This window comes from Esox lucius, chromosome 18, assembly GCF_011004845.1.
Source record: "Esox lucius isolate fEsoLuc1 chromosome 18, fEsoLuc1.pri, whole genome shotgun sequence".
Lineage (NCBI taxonomy): Eukaryota > Metazoa > Chordata > Actinopteri > Esociformes > Esocidae > Esox > Esox lucius.
In genome coordinates, this window is record NC_047586.1 from 15,833,662 (window position 1) to 15,854,590 (window position 20,929).

At 44.7% G+C, this 20,929-nt stretch overlaps 1 protein-coding gene across 18 annotated transcripts in view; it reads left to right on the top strand.

Annotated features, from left to right (window-relative positions):
• The window catches only part of LOC105017684 (neurexin-3b), a 300,014-nt gene that overhangs the window by 114,254 nt on the left and 164,831 nt on the right, over positions 1-20,929 (top strand). For 11 of the 18 annotated variants that reach the window (XR_002198175.2, XR_002198177.2, XR_002198176.2 and 8 more), the window contains 9 exons: positions 2-205; positions 2,002-2,028; positions 3,176-3,295; positions 3,522-3,634; positions 3,896-4,164; positions 4,758-4,948; positions 5,632-5,805; positions 6,621-6,647; positions 8,110-8,229. Coding sequence is in view for 13 of the 18 variants with exons in the window: in XM_034287715.1 (XP_034143606.1) it covers positions 2-205; positions 2,002-2,028; positions 3,176-3,295; positions 3,522-3,634; positions 3,896-4,164; positions 4,758-4,948; positions 5,632-5,805; positions 6,621-6,647; positions 8,110-8,229 (1,245 nt within the window). In the remaining 5 variants the exon portion in view is untranslated. The remainder of the gene's footprint in view (position 1; positions 206-2,001; positions 2,029-3,175; positions 3,296-3,521; positions 3,635-3,895; positions 4,165-4,757; positions 4,949-5,631; positions 5,806-6,620; positions 6,648-8,109; positions 8,230-20,929) is intronic. The other 7 variants (XR_002198178.2, XM_020056333.3, XM_010882485.5 and 4 more) reach the window with 3 other exon arrangements.

A 20,929-nucleotide genomic window follows, 5' to 3' on the forward strand; every position in this document is an offset into this window, starting at 1 on the left:
GAGGCCTCCATCCTGAGCTACGACGGCAGCATGTACATGAAGGTGGTGATGCCCAACGTGATGCACACGGAGGCCGAGGACGTCTCACTCCGCTTCATGTCCCAGCGTGCATTTGGGCTCCTAATGGCTGCTACCTCCCGGGACTCCGCTGACACGCTCCGCCTGGAGCTCGACAGCGGCCGGGTCAAGCTCACGGTCAACTTAGGTATCGTATAAAAGCGCTGGCCGTTAGCCCTCCCCTGCTCCGATGTGTTCAGGGGAGGCGTGTTTGTAGTAGTTGTATTTTTCTTCAGTTCCTTTTTTTTCATTATGGTTGAATCAAATAAATCTAACAAACTAAAACTCATTTGTTTTTACGGTTGTTGCATGGATTGTAGTTTTGCTTGGTTTCATATATTTTCTTGCTTTGTTGCTACTGTAAGTGGTTACTGTATTTCTCATGAATCTAACAATTAACCACAGTAACCATGCTTTCAGGCTGCATCTCTTGAACAGATCATATCACAGCCATTCTTCATTATGATGTCGATGTTACTTTATAATAGAAAACAAAGAATACTGTAGCTTGAGAGATTTCTCAGACTAGACTTTTACTTTATTAATATCTGAGACAATTAAATGCATTTCTAGCACATGGGCATAAACCTACAGATAACCCATACTTTTAAAATGTCCCCTTTTTTTAACGTTAGCTCTCTTCTATAACTTACTGATCTCAGTAATGTTTTGATACATTCGTATCATCTGGGTTTGTTCTTGTCCTAACTGTGTGTTTTATTTTTTTTGTTCTTTTGATTTTGGTTCAGTCCATGTTAGCAGGTTCATGTTTTCTCCCATAAGCACCCTCTCAATAGTGTAGGTGGTATCTCTCATGTCGCCATGTTCAAAGATGGTACTCACCCCTTCAACGGCCCCTAGCCTGCGGCCCGCCTAGCAAACAGCTCGAGCCCACAGCACTCAGCTAGCCTGCAGATGGTGGCATTTGGATAAATGCGCTGGAATAGGACTCACACTTCAAAACAGCACTTACAATGACTTCTCATGATTTCAGAGAATAGAGCAATCAACACACAGCTCTGTCTAGTAGCAATTTCTGTCTTCAAGCTTATTTCAGCCCATAAGATGGAAGGACTCAACCTGTAGAAGGAATGGACGATATTGCTGTCATGTAACCCGCATTCACAAAGAGCCCCTCGCCAAACATTACATTGCACTACTATAGTTCATTCAGTTTCATAATATATATGTATAGTTGTTTATAGCTCTATAGCATTTTGATCAGCTAAACGGTAGATAAGAGATGATTTGTTATAAACAATGCCTCCTCCTCGTCATGTGCTGGAGCCAGGTTACTGGTAGATATTGGACCCTGCTAGGCCACTGTACGGTGCTGGTGCTGACTGGATCGATGCTGTTTGCTCCCACTTTTCTGTTGCGGTTGACGGTACATGACGAGCTGGGTCACATGGATCCCAACCCAGATCACCTGACCAATCAGACTAATCACAGGCCGAGTCTACTTCCTATATTTCTTTTTGGTAGGATGTAATATAACACGTTGTAGCCTGTAGTTTAAAGCAAAGCATACTTCAACTTAATTTATAGGCTGCAGGTGTTGAGGACAAAATGAAGATTCTAAAATACTGGGTTGGTACATCGATGTGGCCAATTAACTGCAAGTGGCCATTTTGAAATTGATAAAACATGTACAGTAGGCATGAAAGTTAACGTAAACTGCCAGTCACAAAGATAATTATTTTCATTGAATTGAAGTTATTCTAATCTTAGCCTTAAAGAAAGTGTAATGGTCAAAATTGGAATTAAGACTTAATATCCAAAACGGCAGTTTAACATTGACCATCACAAGTTACCATAACAACCTAAAATGGCCGCCAACGTCATGTGACCGTCCCCGGAAGGTGGAGTTTCTGTTCTTGGATGTCTGCAGCTGTTACCTTGAAGGATGCGATTTCATCTGTCACTTGTTCTCCCCCCATCTAGACTGTGTCAGGATTAACTGTAACACCAGTAAGTCACCACTCCACTTGTTGGAGAATTCTTCTTTGAATGAATATTATAAAATAATGTTTGACTTGATTTGTGCAGTACAGACAGGGCAATATGCACACGTTTGATAAGGGATTTGCATGGATGAGGGATAAGCTATAGCCAAGAGAAATCATTTAATAGTTACTATAATTGTTGGTTCACTCAGCTTTATTATCCAACTTTTCTTTATTTATTTTGGTCAGGTATCCATTTTTTGCCGCAAAGTGTTACAGTGAAATTACTAAATGTAAGGGGCAGAATATTGGAATGGCATTGTACAGTAATTTGTTTGGACTTTATAAAGTTGGATGCCTTCTAAAGACGGACAGTATAATGGCTCTTACTCATTAGAGATCTTTGAGTCTGACAGACTGAGGGAAATCCAGACAGCCCAGGGCCAGGTTTATCAATGTAGTTTTTACAACAGATGGCTTCAGAATTGGAATAATTGGTTATACCTTTGCAGTTGTGTGTTTGAGTGTGTGTGCATTCCAGTGACCACATTGGTGTTTGTGTGTGTGTGTGTGTGTGTACCTGGGTCAGCCTTTCTCCCACTGCTGCTCTATTACATAGTACACATAATGATGTAGCAAGTAACATGTGTAATGACACACACAAACACACACACACATACACACACACACACACACTGCATGATCTCCCGAGGGGTAGCACACTGTAGACTTCACACACCCTCTTGTGGTTAAAAGAGGTGTGTGTATATGAAGCGGCGTTCTCTGTTTGTCCTTTAGTGATGAAAAGACAGATCCAAAGCCTTTGATGAGTAACAGCAGTTTTTATCTTGTCATATTAGATGTCGTAAATCCACTGACAGTAGATCTAGATTTCAAATCTGAGTATTATTATCATTTATTATAATCTGTTCAGATTGTTCCCTATCTGTTTTTCCTTTAAAACAAACCAAATCTTTGATTTTCGTATCCAGAGTAAAGTGCCAAACACCCACTTTCCTAATTTCAATCAACAACCCCCCCCCACACACAAATTCCATCCCTGACAGACACATATTTAAGTGGTAGATTGTCCAAGCTCACCCAAGAAAACAACGGTTTGGTTTGCATTGCTGACTAACCCTTACCCGGAACTAACGAACACTCCTTCTCAGGCAAGGGACCAGAGACTCTGTATGCGGGCCAAAAGCTTAATGATAATGACTGGCACTCAGTCAGAGTTGTCCGACGTGGTAAAAACTTCAAACTGACGGTTGATGACGACATGGCTGAAGGTACTGTTACTGGTTCTGATGGGATGACAATGTTTTCCAATGATATGTTTAATAAAACGATGAAATCCTTTGAAATTCCAATCCTCTCCCATTTCCTCCTTTCCTTACCTCCCTCCTTTCCTTTCCTTCCTCCCTTCATTTTCCCGTACATTTTTCTCTTTCTGTCTTCTCTGCTTTTTCTGTCTGCCCTCTGTCTGTCTCTCTCTCTCTTTCTCTCTCTCTCCAGATCAGATGTTGGGTGACCATACCCGTCTGGAGTTCCACAATGTTGAGACAGGGATTCTGACAGAGAGACGTTTCGTCTCCTCCTCCCCCTCCTCCTTCATTGGACACCTGCAGGTACCAGTTTCAGGGCTGGCAGGAGCACCTCATAACTGATTGCTTGGCCAGGTTCTGACCTCATAAAGGGGGATGTGGTCACCTCAGTGTTAACTTATTTCCACCTGATGACTTGTTGGCTGCCATCTGCAAGGCTTTAACAGCTTTTGTCTGGCCCAATCACATTGTCATCTATTAGGGTTACAAAAAAAAAACGCCAGCAATAGTCCTGCCCTTGAGTTAATGTGATAACCAGTAGTTGTCATTGTCACCATCTCAAAGGGCCTGAAGTTCAACGGCATGTTCTACATCGACATGTGCAAGAATGGCGACATTGACTACTGTGAGCTTAACGCCCGTTTCGGCATGCGCTCCATCATCGCCGACCCGGTGACCTTCAAGACCAAGGGCAGCTACCTCGGCCTGGCCACGCTGCAGGCCTACACCACCATGCACATGTTCTTCCAGTTCAAGACCACCTCCCCGGACGGCTTCATATTCTTCAACAGCGGCGACGGAAACGACTTCATCGCCGTGGAGCTGGTCAAAGGGTGAGTGCTTCCCAGGGAGATTGAAGTGGACTACCTAACATGTCTGGAAGCCTGGTTATCAGGGTGAACCGGAGACACGCTGTCTGTAATATGACTCAGTGGCTACCCTTCAACGTGACTCGATGATGGAATATTCTAGACTCCTCTTCTGTCCTCTCACCAGTAGTTCCAACACAGATGGGCAGAACGGTGACTAATGTCCCTGTTTACCGACTGTGCACACATTATAGCCCCCTTCAGTGGTGTACCACAGCATTGTGACATCTGCTGAGTCCAGGACGTCTCGAGTAGAAACACCCTTATGGAGTCTCTCTGTCTACAGGGGCTCTGGTAGCGTTGCCTCCAACGCGGAGGAAATAAGGGAGTGCACTTTGGATTACCGAAGTGCCCGTTCTCTTATGCTCTCAGGCAGCCGCTGAAGTGGCTAGTCGTGGCCATATCACAAAGTTAAGAGTAGGCCTTCAAGGCATTGCTGAAGTGTGCCAAGGAAGTGCTGCTGTTTCCGTCCTACACACACACATATCAAGAGAGGAAGGGTGCTTGACTAGGCACTCAAGAATGCGTCTGCTTGGCCTTGTCTCCTGCCTTGGTAGGTTTGTCCACTACGTGTTCGACCTGGGGAACGGGCCCAGTCTCCTGAAGGGCAACAGTGACAGTCCCCTGAACGACAACCAGTGGCACAACGTGGTGATCACCAGGGACGCCAGCAACACCCACACCCTGAAGGTGGACACCAAGTCGGTCACGCAGAACGTCAACGGAGCCAAGAACCTCGACCTCAAAGGTACCGAGGCTCACGCCAACAGATCTACATTCACTCACTTCGTCACTCTTTGAATGGAACGGGATTCTGGCAGCGCAGTCCTGCCGTCGGGGTCCTCAGAGACAGATTAACGTGTGCCTACCAGTTTATTTCCTTTCCTGCATTTAGAAGGAAGGGGTTATCTAACATGTACACAATTGCTAGCTGGCATAGGTGCAATTACTGAAAGTCCTTCAGAAAGGAACAGTTAGCAAGCTAGCATGTAGCTTTTCCTATAAATGTCTTGCATTGTGCTGATTCTAGTCTATATATGGGTTGCGTATCTACCGCTTTGTTCCTTCATGCTTGATGCATATGTGTGAAAACGGTATCCACCAGTTCATTCTACTCAGTATATAAAGGGAGTTATTGCATCCCTGACTGACAAAAGTAATCTGGTTAGTAAACAAATAATTCCATCTGCACTAGAGGAATGTTTTCTCAGATTAAACCAGGCAGTCCCTGGTGCCCCTAAAAAAAACAGATATTAAAATGTCAAAACTCTGGGTTTGTTGAAATGTTTATATCACTTATCCCAGAATGAATGTGCAGTATAAGAAGCTAGTGTGGATGTGCCTGCTCAGTGTCTTCTCATTAGACGGAACCAAGTCACCATAGTTCTGTAATGACTGGATTATTGTGTCCCTCAACCCTCCCTCCGCCAGGGGATCTGTTTGTGGCAGGGCTGGGGCCCAACATGTACCAGAATCTTCCTAAGCTGGTGGTCTCCAGGGAGGGCTTCCAAGGCTGTCTGGCGTCTGTAGATCTCAACGGCCGTCTGCCCGACCTCATCAATGATGCCTTGTTCCGCTCCGGTCAGATCGAACGCGGATGCGAAGGTACGACCCACGACCTATGATCCCTGTGCCACACATTGTGCTTCCATATCTGAACGGACTTTTTTTTAGTTCTTCTACCAGAATGTTGATCTGCCCAGAGCACACATGATTTAACTGTATGTGTTTTACCAGGAAGCTGGTGGTCTCATGAGTACTGAACTTTCAGGGGCCATAATACCCCTTGCTGAGAACCAATGCCCTATCACACCTTATCATCCAGTCTTTCTAGTCTAATTCAAGTATGGCTTCTCAGTCCCAACTTGGAAGCTGCTACATTTTGGACTGGTGTGATTGTGTTGCACTGTGTACTTACAGCATTCAACCACTAGGTGGTGCCAAAGCATCAGTATGTGAACCAAGAGAATACTTTCTCACGCTATAACGTTTTCCCATACCTCTCCTAAACCTCTGCAGACATGTCAAGTGTTTGTTTTAGCCCTAACTGGCAAACCTTATTCAATTTGTCCGTACCTCTGAATCTGGTCTGTACCTCTGAATCTGGATCAGAATGTGGAGTGTCCGTGTAGGTCAAGCAGAGGTTTGGCAAACACTGCACTTAAGATTCCTATACAGACTCAAGCACACTACTGTTTATCTGGTCCCTCCTGCTATCATACCTCTGCCTTTTTTTGAGTCCCTGAACTAACTAACCCCTTCACATAACAACCTGAAGAATGACCCTTTACCTCTATATACTCTATAAGTCCTACTGACTTACTAACTTAGTGACTATCTAACACTGTGGCCCCTCTCTAACATGACTGATGTTTTCCTGCTTTTTCTGTTGTGTTTCTGGCTTTTCTGCGCTAACAAAGTTGGTTTCACCAAAGCCAACCTGCAAGGTAGAAGGTTCAAATTTCAACACTTTTCTGATGTGTGGCTGAAAGAACGCTGTGTGCAATGCATCATGGATGTATCCATGGCAACTTCTTGTTTCACTGCTGGAGAGGAGGGCCCACACTCTGAAAGTGGCAGGAGAAATGCTGAAGAGAGAAAGAAAAAGAGAGTGAAGCAGAAACAGAGCAAATGGGGGAGAATGAAAAAGAGACAAACAAACAAAATGGGAAAGGAGAAACGGGATATTCAAAGCTATTGACAAAGTGACCCATCCATAAAACATGGTCCATGTCCTGGCTGAAGGCTGTTGCTCTGCTCCCAGTCTGCCTACAGCCCCGGCCCAATCTGGCCCACTGTTCATGGTGATCAGAATCTGCTCCGTCCATTACCTGTAACGTATACCTGTCTCCTTATGACACATTATGTCCAAGTCACATATTCAGATATGAAAGTTGAGGTACACAGAAAAGTTCAGTGAATCCTGCAACTGCACATTAATTGCTCCAGAGTGCTGTAAGCGAGAAATCTCTCGCTCTGTTTCTCTTTGTATCTCTATCGGACTCTCTCTCTTTGTCTCTCTCAAATCCTTCCTTGGTCAGGTGAGAAAAGGAAGATCTGTATTTCAGAGAGCGAAGGTCCTCTCCACTAGAGACAGGTTGTGCCTCTGCATTACACAGTAAAGGCCCTTTCAGCCAGTAATTCTACTACCTGCATTCACAATGTTCTCACACATCATCTTGCACACAATCATTGCACTTCAATGGCTGCTTATTTGCAGTTGTTTTTTTGGGGGGGTATATTTTTTAAAATCTTTTCACTACCTGAAAATAAGAAACGTTTTTTGGACATTTGGATGAGGTTTTGAATGCTTTCCATTTACATGCAGTCGGATAGACTGTATGCAGTGTGGTCTTCTGCATTCCCAATTAGGACGTATTCAAATGTGTGTGCTATGTGTGGCGTGCTTGGTGTAGAATGGTATACACACATCCTGTTAGACTTTGAATACCCCTTAGACTGTCTCGGTGGAGTGCACACTGGGATATGCACTACTGTACTTGCACACTTTTAAGTGTTCACTTTGTTCTGTCTTATTTTTGATGTGCCATAAGTCTATAGTGGTGTGAGTCTTCAGTGTGTCTCCTGTTTTTACTTCCTGGATAAAGAACGGAGGACGGTGGGACTTTTATTTTGTTTGTTTCTGTGAGGCCTGTGCGGTACTATTTGTCGTCATTAGCAACGTGGGGACGATGTCTTCTATTTCTCGTTTCTGTTCCTGCCTGTTCATGACAGTTTATGAGTGCTGTTAAAACACCCCGGCGTTGAGACGTCCTAGTTGAATGACATGGCCCGCATGCCCCCTCACGCCCCCTCAAAGCGCATCACTCTGCATGGGACCCAGGTGATGTGGCTCGGTGGCGCCTCCTCTGGTTACTCCACACCCTTTCGCCCTGTGTGTTCCTCCAGGACCCAGCACTACGTGTCAGGACGACTCCTGTGCCAACATGGGCGTTTGTATCCAACAGTGGGAGAACTTCACCTGTGACTGCTCCATGACCTCCTACACAGGGACACAGTGCAATGACCGTGAGTACCGTTTAACTTGAACTACACACGCACGCACACACACACACAGCTACACACACGCTCCTTCAGTTTCACCATGACCTGACTTTTCTGAGGGACGCAACGCAAAGACGGTGAGTACCAGCAATGGGTTAAAGTTCTCTGCATGCAGCTGCTGGTGGTTAATATTGCATTAAACCTCGGTTTCCAACCCATATTGTATATTCAGCTTTCTCTGTGAAAGCGTCATTGAAAAGAATGCTGTGTGTGATGTTAAAAAAACATGTCCTGAATACCTGCACTACAAAATAGTTGTGGAAACAGTCTGAAGTGGCTCACTGAGCTTAGTAACTCGGCTTGATGAGTCACGGTGTGACTGATGTTATCCATGTGAAATGCCTGCCTCGGCCTAAGCAGCCACGACTGGCCCTAAAGACGTTTCTCAGAAGCGTGTCCGACCGTTATGGGATGTTGGGGTTGCCACAGTATCCCCGTGTAGACAGGGAGTCTTCAGGTTGTGACGGAGGATACATGTAGTAATGGCTGGCTAATTGTCCGGCTCTGCTCTGACCAGTTGGATAAATCCTGTTAAAACCAAGCTGTGAAACGTCACATTGAAATCACACTGACATTTCACACATGCTAATGCTGCTGATGGGTCCACTGCAGACAACATTCATCCTCTTCCTGGTTTCCCACGCATTCTCTGTCTCTGTGTCTCTCTTCCTGGTTGTGTCCTGCATACGTTTTCTTGCATTGGAAACAGACTCTTGGTTTGAGGCGACGAGCGCTACTCTGACCCAGTGATTAATCCTCGGTCTTGCCTCACCAGAAGATCCAGTGCATTCATGTCTAACCCTTTTACACATCAACACCAAGGAGTAAAGGCCTTCACCATAGGTCCATCCTAAATGCCTCCCTACTCACTATGTAGTGCACTTTTTCTGTCCAGAACCCCATGGCGAAATCTCATTGGGATTGTTTGAGATTTTGCTGTATATGGACCCCTGGCAGGCTAGTTGTAGCCAGCTAATGGTGATTCAAATACCAGTAAACTGAAGGAAAAGAAAAGCACAAAAAAAACCCCACAATTGTTACTAATTAAAACAGGAGCCCTTTGGGTGCTGTTAAGTTAAGTGTTTTAATGTTCTGGCCAGGTACCAGATTAATGTTCTGTCTATTTTATAATCCCTCCCATTTGTTTCTCTTGCACTGTAGAGAAGCTGCTCTCTCCAGCCCCTGAGGTTTCCTAACAGTTAGTGGAGCCGCCAGTAGATGGCAGTAATGTAGTGAGCATCTCCGTACACAGCCCTTCCTTCACCAAGCTGGCTGCTTGAGAGAAGAAATGAGATGCAATCCCCTGAGCATGAAATCAGCTTTCCTCCTATTTTCTCTCTCTCTTTCTTTCTCTGCCCCCCTCCCATCTATTTCTGCCCCCCCCTGATGAAAATCTTTCTCCACCCAAAAAAATGCAACAGTGATATCTTCAATCATGTTTAATAGTGAGAGATTGTATTAGTAATATCTCCTATCATGTTTAATAGTGAGGCGTTGTAATAGTAATATCTCCAATCATGTTTAATAGTGAGAGATTGTATTAGTAATATCTCCAATCATGTTTAATAGTGAGAGATTGTATTAGTAATATCTCCAATCATGTTTAATAGTGAGGCGTTGTAATAGTAATATCTACAATCATGTTTAATAGTGAGACATTGTAATAGTAATATCTCCAATCATGTTTAATAGTGAGACATTGTAATAGTAATATCTCCAATCATGTTTAATAGTGAGACATTGTAATAGTAATATCTCCAATCATGTTTAATAGTGAGACATTGTAATAGTAATATCTCCAATCATGTTTAATAGTGAGACATTGTAATAGTAATATCTCCAATCATGTTTAATAGTGAGACATTGTAATAGTAATATCTCCAATCATGTTTAATAGTGAGACATTGTAATAGTAATATCTCCAATCTTGTTTAATAGTGAGACATTGTAATAGTAATATCTCCAATCTTGTTTAATAGTGAGCCGTAGTAATAGTCATATCTCCAGACACATTGGTTGATTGTGAGACATTGTAACAGTAATATCTCCAATCATGTTGATTGGTAGTGAGAGATTGGAAAGGATGGTCTGAAAGTGTGTGGTTTTAATGACCACAATATGAGTAGAAGAGAATTACATTTCTGCCTATCTATCGGTCTGCCTTTCTGTCTGGTTTTCTCTTTATTTCTCTTAATCTTTATCTCACTCATTTAACTCTCTTTTTATCTCTGTCCCTCAAGGCTATGGGGGTCAAAAGGAGTCCTGCCAGGCCTGGTACTGTGGGCGATGGCGGCATCAAATCCCACTGTTCTAACTCTTAACTTCTACCAGGTTCTGAGTCACAAAGGGGACTGTTAGAAGTCATCATGAGTCAAATGTAGTGTTGCCTTTGTTCATGTCATTTAAATTCAGCCAGGAGAGTTGTGTGGGTGCGCTGAGCATTTCACTGGACTTGTGCTGAGATTAAAGTTAAAATTCAGCCAGGCAGTAACCTAAATTTGTGCTGCGGTATGCTCGGCCGTTTGTCTTGTTATACTGCAGACTGTAAGCCTTTGCAGCAAATCCCTCTATTGAATCCAACAGGGTTCTGAAAGCATCACATCGACAGGCAGCCGACAGTCAAAAAAGCAACAGACAGACAGAACTGGCTGCCCATTGCGTTTTGTCACAAACTACATCTACAGTTGAAAGTTTGAGTCTGCAGTCCGCACGGCTTAACACTTTCAGCCGTGTGTCTCGGCTGTGGATCGCAACTCCAGTCAATGTCAAGGTAGCTAGGTCAAATCAGAAGACTGTTCTGAAGAGCTTTCAAGGGCCTTTGTCTCTTCTGTATCTGGACTCCTCTGTAGCTTTCACTGTTGTCTGCTTACAATGTTCTTTTCTATTTTGGATGGTGTATTTTATTATTGGTTTTTGATTGCTGTATTATTTTATATAGTGTTACTATAATCGCAAACAAGACCTGCGAGACGAAGAGGAGGTGTGCAGTGTTGTTTCCTGCACCGTTTACATTTCTGCGTTTATCAGGCCTGACTTGTAGCCACTTTTAGTACTTTTCTCCGGGCTGCTAGTGCTTCTTTTCTGCAGTATCTGTCACTCCGTAGTGCTTTTTATAGCTGTCTCTTGGCAGCTCTGATGGGTAATGTAGTGCAGGAGTGACGGAGCGGTTTTTACCCGGTGCTCCTTGTCAACTGTCTCCTCCCACCTTCGCTGCTTCTCCTCACCCCACCTCTCCTTGTACTACCCTCTCCTCCTTTCCCTTGCGCCCCCCACTCTTTCTCACCCACTCTTCTCTGTCCCCACCTCCTCTCTGCTCACCCCTCATCTCCTGACTCACTGTATTCTTCTGCTGCTCTGTTGTCAAAGGCTCCTTGTCTTTCAGTCATTGAGGGGACAGCAGCTGGATCCGCTCTAAACCGATCAGACAGTACCCATTGGTTTCCACGACCAATCAGACAGTACCCATTGGTTTCCACGACCAATCAGACAGTACCCATTGGTTTCCACGACCAATCAGACAGTACCCATTGGTTTCCACGACCAATCAGACAGTACCCATTGGTTTCCACGACCAATCAGACAGTACCCATTGGTTTCTGCAACCAATCAGACAGTCCCGATTGGTTTCTGGGACCAGTGAGAAAGCACCCGTTGGCTTCTAAGACAAGCGAATAGTTGTATTGTCTTTGCTCTTCACCTCTACTCCTCCCGTCCCTTCCTTTATTTCTACGTCCGCTCCTGTCCTTCATCTACTCCTTTCTAGTCATCTTTCCTCTCCATCTCCTCGCTCCTCCCCTCTGGCCTGGGTTCCATCCTGGCTTCACTGCAGAATGCCCCTACCTCTCTGCGACGGGCCAAACTAACTTTAATAGGTGAAACCCTGTCTGTTGTATTGCCTCACAGTAAGTAACGCTGTATGGTTCTCTCACCAGCTGAGTCACACAGCCACACACGCCTACACAAACACGCGCATTCAAGCAAACGACGCGTGCACACGACTGTAAACAAACACAAACAAACAAAGAAACCAAAATGTCAGCACACGCGCTTCAGTGCCACACACCCAGAGATAATGACAGTTAATCAGTTTGTGTTGACATTTATAATTACGTTGTAATAAACTGCCTTGTCAGGGTAGGACCTATTCTGCCAAGCCTTTATGGCCTTCGTTTCCCAAGATGCATTTCTAAAGCTGTTAGGAGGTCTGGCTGATTACAGAAAACATTTACCTTGTCTAGCCAATGTTTTAGCCTGTGTGAAGCTGATGACCACAGCCCATTGGTGTTTACACGGGGTGTCATGGGAGTTACATATCCTCAGTCTCAGCAGTAGACTGTGTTCTTAATGTACATCTGAATATTAAAGATGTTATTGTCTTTGTGTAAAGAGGCATGGAGAATGAGATTGTGTCCTTGCCATTCTTAAGCCGCTGCATTATTAAGTGAATGGAGAAATGCATCCTGTGATGCGCTCAGACTCTCTCTTACACACACACACACATATATACACACACACACACAGCGTCCAGGCTTGTGGAGTGGATATGATGGAATGTGGTTATTCATAGCTCCCTCATGCATACCTGAAGAGTTTTCATTTGAACAATGAATAATTCAACATGCAGTCCCAGTTAATGTGATGAAGTGGTGCAGGGGCAGGAGAACAGGTGTGTGTGGTGGCTTGGGCTCTGTCCAGAGGACCAGGGTAGCATGTCAGATGGTCACTGATGGTTCAGGCTAACTTGGTGTGTTGGGGGGCTGCCTAGAAGTCCTGCCCAGGGGCGGATGTATGTTGCCAGGTTTGTGTAGGAGCAGGTGGGTGGCTGGGGAGAGGTATAGGGCCAGCCAGAGTTGTATTGTAGTGTTTTCATGGTATATATCATAGTATATTTGTAGTTGTTTTATATGCCTGTAATGTTTTGGGGTGTTTTATCTCTTGAGTTTGTTCACTGTGTCAGACCCAAGTAAGACTGAAGTGAGACAGTGTGAAGCGGGGGGGGGGGGCAGTGTGAGGCGGGGGGATTGAGAGACAGTGTGAAGGTATAGGAGGGGGAGAGAGACAGTGTGAAGGTTTAGGAGGGGGGGAGAGACACTGTGATGGTATAGAAGGGGGAGAGAGGCAGTGTGAAGGTTTAGGAGGGGGAGAGAGACAGTGTGAAGGTTTAGGAGGGGGGGAGAGACACTGTGATGGTATAGGAGGGGGGGAGAGACAGTGTGAAGGTTTAGGAGGGGGGGAGAGACAGTGTGAAGGTTTAGGAGGGGGAGAGAGACAGTGTGAAGGTTTAGGAGGGGGGGAGAGACACTGTGATGGTACAGGAGGGGGGGAGAGACAGTGTGAAGGTTTAGGAGGGGGGGAGAGACACTGTGATGGTACAGGAGGGGGGGAGAGACAGTGTGAAGGTTTAGGAGGGGGAGAGAGACAGTGTGAAGGTTTAGGAGGGGGGGAGAGACACTGTGATGGTACAGGAGGGGGGGAGAGACAGTGTGAAGGTTTAGGAGGGGGGGAGAGACAGTGTGAAGGTTTAGGAGGGGGGGGGAGACACTGTGATGGTACAGGAGGGGAGAGACTACTGACACAAACATCTTTCTATTCCAGTAGAAGGATGTGATCTCTTAACTGAGGGTTTATTTCCAAGCCACGCCTATAAGCATACAACTAACACAGCTGCCAGCACCTAATGAGGCTGGCCTGACATGGCTACAGCTGTACAGGTGTGTGAAGTGAACAGAGACAGACCGAGGGGAGGGGGCCACACAACCAGACGACCTGGGGTCAGAGTCACACAAGACCTCTGGCAGAGAGGGAGAGGTTGGAGAGTGATTGAATGTAGCACATTACGGACAGTTAGGCTGAGGTACATCCATCTGGCTCCCACCAACACACACACTGACACACAAAGACAAACACTCACACACACACACACACACACACAAACACACACACTGGCACACACACGCACACACACTGGGACAGGCCAACACCCACAGACATTTAGGACATGGTACATTCATCTGTTTCTCCTGGTTGCCCAGGTAACCTTGGGGCTGTTACAGCCGTTCTCCCTGACTGTTGTTGCTATCGCAGACACATCCATCAGCACACTCACACACCACACATCCATCAAGCCATGTCTCCAGACATATTTACTGGGCCCTGACAACACATACAAATCACCCAATCAGTAGAGCCTGTGTCCGCCACCTCAAACCTCCTTCTGGATTCACTCTTTAGCCTGGAACAGAAGTTCAGTTGCTGAAGCTTGCCTGTGTTTTCCGCGAGCGACTGCTAATCCGTGTGGAATGTTGTGTATCACCCGTGCGGAACAGCAATTAATGAAGTTATGTGTTTGACGCCAAGGCCAAACTAGACTTTTGTGTGTCTGTGTCTGTCCTGGGTTAGAGTACGTAACTGTAGAACTGATGAATTCTACATGGTCCGATAATACTTGCTGTGTGTAAAGCTAGATGTATTTTATTTGATGAATAATGTAAATAATGTATGTGAGTTTGTATGAAAGCCTTCGAATGTGGCGCATAACAAAGCCTCTGTCTGTATGTATATGTGTGTTTCTGTGTGTGTGTGTGTTTTCTGAGCTCAAACTTCAGATGAGTGAAGTCAATAGACAGACAGCTTCTCATCAACTTGACTCATGGCTATTCTGAATTGATGTACTTCAATTGTGTGCTCCAGCAGACTTGAGCAGCAGATATACACCCACACACACACACACACAGGCACACCCACACACACACACACACATGCACTGGCTTTGATCTGAAGACAACAACAGGTCGTTTGTCATCCCAGACAGCATTCTCATTCTGCGCTCAATTGCTCCAGCAGCAATTTTCTGCATTTCCCTCTTTGCTTCGACTCAAGATCAATTTAGATGTGCATAGATCAAAAGGTTGGGAGAAGTTTGGTCTGCTCATTGGGATGATATTTCCTGCTGAGTTCTTCTGATGATAAGAACACAGTGCCCTAGTCATCAAGTCCCTCGGTAAAACACACATAGCGTGGACATGGAGAGTCCTGCCTCAGCTGATGAATGTCATTATTAGACGTTTCTCCAGGCTGATAAGACATCTGTGTATATGACTCTATAAACATCAGCCAGGGGGCAAAGGGCAACACTTGAAGATCAGTGGTTATGCCGCTGACTTTGACTTGATACACTGCAAATGTTGTTCTTCCGAACCCATTCAGATACTTAGCGTAGCAGTGAAGGAGGGCACTGATCTCAGAGAGGTACTGAGAGGTAATGTATAGCCCTTATTAATATCCCTGTACAGAGGCCATTCATCTTTTATATTCAGTTTCTTCACATACAGATGTTTGCTTTCACATAAACATGTTAATCTGTTTCATCTCACAAATTGCCATTGGCTTTCACAGCTTTTGATGGCTTTTTACATCAATTCAGAATAGCTATGAGTCAAGTTGGTGACAAGCTGTCTGTCTATTCAATCAATCAATCAATCAAATGTATTTATAAAGCCCTTTTTACATCAGTAGTTGTCACAAAGTGCTTTTACAAAACACCTGGCCTTAAACCCCAAGGAGCAAACAACAGTAGTGTTGAATTTCAGTGGCTAGGAAAAACTCCTTAAGAATGCCAGAATTTAGGAAGAAACCTAGAGAGGACCCAGGCTCAGAGGGCTGACCAGTCCTCTTCTGGCTGTGCCGGGTGAACATATTAAGAGTACAGTTGTAATATTTAATAAATGTGGTCCAGAGTCTATTTAAACTTAGTCCAGGTCGGAAGCATGACCAGATGGACAAGGACAGGGACAACACGGGGGAGGTGTCAGCACAGTGGCAGCTGAAATCGTCAGGTATTGTCTTGATCTGCAACTCAACCAGGAGGACTTTGGACAGGGACAGCAATGGGTCTTTCAAGCCTGGTACTCTGCAGGTGTGGGCCAGGGCCTCATGTCCTCCTAAGTTTAAAATGGGAGAAGACTGGGAAAATTCAGAAAATGCATTCCTCATATCAACAAGGATTTATAGTGGAGAAGGAGAACTGACCCTACTACCCCAGCAGAATAATATAGCAGCATAAGACCTTGGGACTGAGACCTGGGGGGTCCGGCGACACTGTGGCCCTATCTGGGTGAAGCCCTAGACAGGGCCCAACAGCCAGGAAATCAATCCACCCACATTGCCAAGCATCAACCAAAGGGACACCCACCAACTGCAATCACCCTGAATGAGGGCAGAGTATTGCCAGCAGAGTACAGCCCAATTGCACAAGTGCGCAACAGAGAGACAACAACAAGCCAGTGACTCCACCCCCGAGAGGCATTGGAGGGAGGGCATCCCAGTGGCGATGAGAGCCCACCTGGCAAGACAGCAAGGGTGGATAGTATCAAGCCTACTGGTCACCTTCACGACCCTGGGCAAGACTACACTTAATCATAGACCATGCTGTAGTGATGAGTCTTTAGTAGACACTTGAAAGTTTGCACTGAGTTTGCATTTCTAACCTTAATTGGCAAATCATTCCACAGTAGTGGAGCTCTATGAGAAAAGGCCCTGCCTCCGGATGTTTGTTTAGAGATTCTAGGTACAATTAAAAGGCCTGCATCTTGCTATCGTAGGTTTTGTGTAGGTATGTATGGCTGGATCATTTCAGCAAGGTAAGTAGGAGCAAGTCCATGTATTGATTTATAGGTTAAGAGTAAAACCTTAAAATCAGCCCTAACCCTAACAGGCAGCCAGTGTGTAAAGAGGCTAGTATTGACTTCACTCATCTGAGGTTTGAGCTCAGGAACACACACACACACACACACCCCTAGAGGTAGACTTGGTAGTTTGGGATAAGAATAGAAAAGCAGCATTCATCTGAGAGGAAAGAGCTGATGTAGAGAAGCTGGACATTATAGGATGTGACTGGGACACACATATACACTTAGTCACCCCAACCTATTGTTCCTTCGTGGCCACTTACTGTTTCCAACTCCATTAGAATGAGCATGTACCGCCATTATATGGCACCAGGTCATTTTAGCCTTTCAAAATGTTTTCCTGGAAATGTCTTCCTACCTTAGTCTGGCCTTTTAAAGATGCCCTTACATGCTTTTAACGTTTACCTGTCAACCTTCACATTTGTGAATATTGGACATTTGTGATTTTTTTTTGTAATGATTTGTAATGCCAATGCTCTTATCCTTAATCTTGTTGACTTGTGGAAAGGCCATGTCCTTAATATTACCTGATGTGTCTGTAGGTTGTCCGTCCTCGCCTTACCAACTTCAGGGGATGGATTGACACTAGTGGACCTTTCATCACCGAGAAGTCATTAAAAAAACGGTTGCATTTCTGCTACAGAACTGTTTAGTCAATGTCTTTTAACACATCTTTAACAGTTCTAATATGTCTTGGTCTCGGCATCTTCTTGGAAACAACATCCCCACTGAGTGTTTGAAGTGCTCTCATTTGAGAGAAGTGTTTTGTAAAAAAAAGCTGGTCGAAGCCCTTATCTGACAATAAGACAAGGCCTTGAAGATTGTGGCCTGCGAGATGTCGTTTGATCATTCCAAGAGGTTATTTAGCTGGTCCTCTCGCTAATGATATGAAGTCGTTGGTAGAATTAATGAATTTGCTTGAAGTTTCACTGAGGCCGATGTTCTTTGAGCAGCACCCAATCAAAGGTGTGTAATCAACTATCTAGTCTGGTTTTCTATCACAATCAAGTGGAAGACACATCAGGCATCAATGCGTTGTATTACTGTGGCTACATTAACTTTCAGCAATCTGCCTTTTCAAAACGCAGACCTTCGAAATCCACGATCAAAATTATATTTCAAGTCAGCAGCATTTTTCTGCTTCATCAGAGTTAAGATCTGTGCAACTATGTTTTTTATTTTTTTTTACACATGTATTCATACAAAGCATCTGGTGGAAAGTGGCTACGTTTTCAAATACAACAACACTGTATTTGGCAAGCGGCAACATATCCTCAAAATTTCGTGCAACAGCATGCATTCCATGCAAACAAGATTCAAGAACATCAAATGCTCTCATGTTTATCATAGAAAGACCATAACCAGCTTGTTGTAGCACAATGTTTTTCTTGAGTATTTACCATTTTAACTTGCTACTAGACCTAGCCCGCAGACAAACCCTGCTGGAGGTGAATTCCTCTGTTTACGGAGCACTGTGTGTTCTCTGAGTTTTATCTTCTCTATTCGGCATGAGAAATGCATCATGTAACAATGCAACGTCTGATATCGAATCCTCTTTCAGCCATTTTCATTAACTTCTGAAACTGCGCAGGCTGCAGTTGTTCATGTTGTTCATGAAGAGACAGGAGGGAGAGAGAGGCTATTCATTCCAATGAGTGATTTGCTGAGTTGTCACACACCAGGGCTGACCTGATAGGCACTGTGCTGAATATGGCCTCCCCATGGACTGCAGTTTGGCTCTCACAAACACACACACACACACACACCCACACACGCTCGCTCACTGACAGAGCTGTATAATACACAAAGTAGGACACTGTCATTTAGATTAGGGCCATGCACGCCGAATGCTGTTATTGCATTTGGTGGGTGACATGGGACCCAATTACCACATAGGGACGATAGCTGCCAGGGCCAGTGTTTCAAATTGTTTCTCAGCCGTCCTGGAGGGAGGACGAGAAGAATGAGGGAGGAGGAGGAGGGGGGCGGAGGGCGGAGGGCGGAATTGAGGGTTTGGGGATAAATATTAAGGTCAGAGAAGACATGCCGTATCACTGCAATTGTCAAAGCAATTTACCGCGCGGGTTGGAGTGTTGTCAATTCAGAGATGTCATTCTGAGCTGAGCCTGCTTCTCCTAACGGCCTGGGACACTCAGCTCAGCTTTTAAACGGTCTCCAAAGAGAAAATAAACCGGTGGACGGAGATAGGCAGCACGCACGCACGCACACACCCACACACAAACACACCACACACACCGACACCGATACGTGCGCGCGCGTTAGTCAGCCTAACAGGACCACAGCACCTCACCTTGTTTATGTTTTCAGTCCACAGGGTGGTCGTGTGTATGTCCGTGTCGTCTGGTCAGGGAACAACGCAAAGCTACCCCTGACAGCACGATCATCCGGGCCTTCATTTGTTCCTCGTCACTTGAAAGCAGATCTAAGCCTCTCCTCGTGCTCCACAATGAATCACAGCGCTGAAGGGGCACTTGACAGAATGCAGGCTGATAGATTGATCTCCCGCATTAAAGGATTGGGGATGGGCTTCTGAGATAAAGACCTCCGGCCGGCTCTTTCTCTCTCCGTGGTAATGCTATTGATTGTAATCAATCTTAGTTAGAGAGATTTCCTGTCTGTCGGTCTCGGTCGGTCCTGCTGCTAGAGGCCGTGTTTCAGACGAGGGGGAAAGGGGGTGTCTCTGTACGTTGCTTGGTCCTTGTCCGTCCGTGTAGCCAAATGTGTAGTGTATTAAACCAAGGATACCTGTCTGGCTTGCGTCCTCCCGGACCGTGATACACGGCCCATATGCCCCAGATCCTGCTCAGCAGACACCTTCAAGGGATCTCCCGCCCGGAGCCTTGTGTGTGTGTGTGTCTGTGTGTGTGTGTGTCTGTGTGTGTGTCTGTGTGTATGTGTGTATTAGACATGTACCCAGAGAGCATGCTGGGACGTTGTATGTGTCATGGTTGCATTAGGTAGCTACGCTTAACTTAGCCTGAACGTTTTTCTCTTCAGTTTATCATCATTTTTTTTTCATTACAGAGACCACGGAATCACCACTAAGAGCTCTTGAAGCCCACCACTTGTGGAATCGCTGATTGTTTTTAGGATAAAATATCTTGTAGTTCAAATGTCGATTAGATTATTATAAACAAGTGCATTGTCAAAATGTATTTATAATTGCATAACATTAATACTCAAGTGTTATTCTTTAAAGAAAAACAAGAATCCAAGGACCCGATATTACAAACTACTGTTGTAGCTACAGTTTGGGAACCAATTAATATACAGCACTATTGTTAATTCTATATATCTAGGTAAATACAAATAAATATAGGCCGTAATTTAATGTCAAAATGTAACAACTTCCTGTCTTTTTTTTAAGCATTCAGATTTGGGCTGCAATGCAAGATTCATACGGAACAGTTTTACATGTCAAACAAAAAGTATTGACAAATCACGAGACATATTGCAGCATGTCACTTATTGTGCACGTTTTCTTTAATTCATGTAAGTGTTTTATTATGATGGGTGTAAAGTTATGCGTAAGATCATTCCACTGTATGGAAAAGCAGACCCCACCTTACTTCAATAGGTTCTTGTACTGTTGCCCTGAAAAAATATAACCAGCTTTGCATTAGGGTTCCTTGCTAATAAGCTGCTATTTACATTCACAAAGTTTGTTGTCTGTTATCATCTGTCGCAATAGAACACGTTACCTTAGTCATGTGGATTATTAAATCATTGCTAAGACATTTTTGATGTCTTAATAGTTTTTAATAGTTTTTAAGGTGGTTTAAGAAACCTGTGTGTGTGTGTCAGTCAAACGGCTGCAGTCCAGAGGGACGGGTTAAAGGCTTAGTCCTCTGAATTAAAGTATATCTCATTACTAGCTTCCTAGTCTTTCGTAATGACATCTGAACTTCTCCCCACTCCCCTGTGAGGAAGAGCAGATAGGAGACAGCTAGATAGTA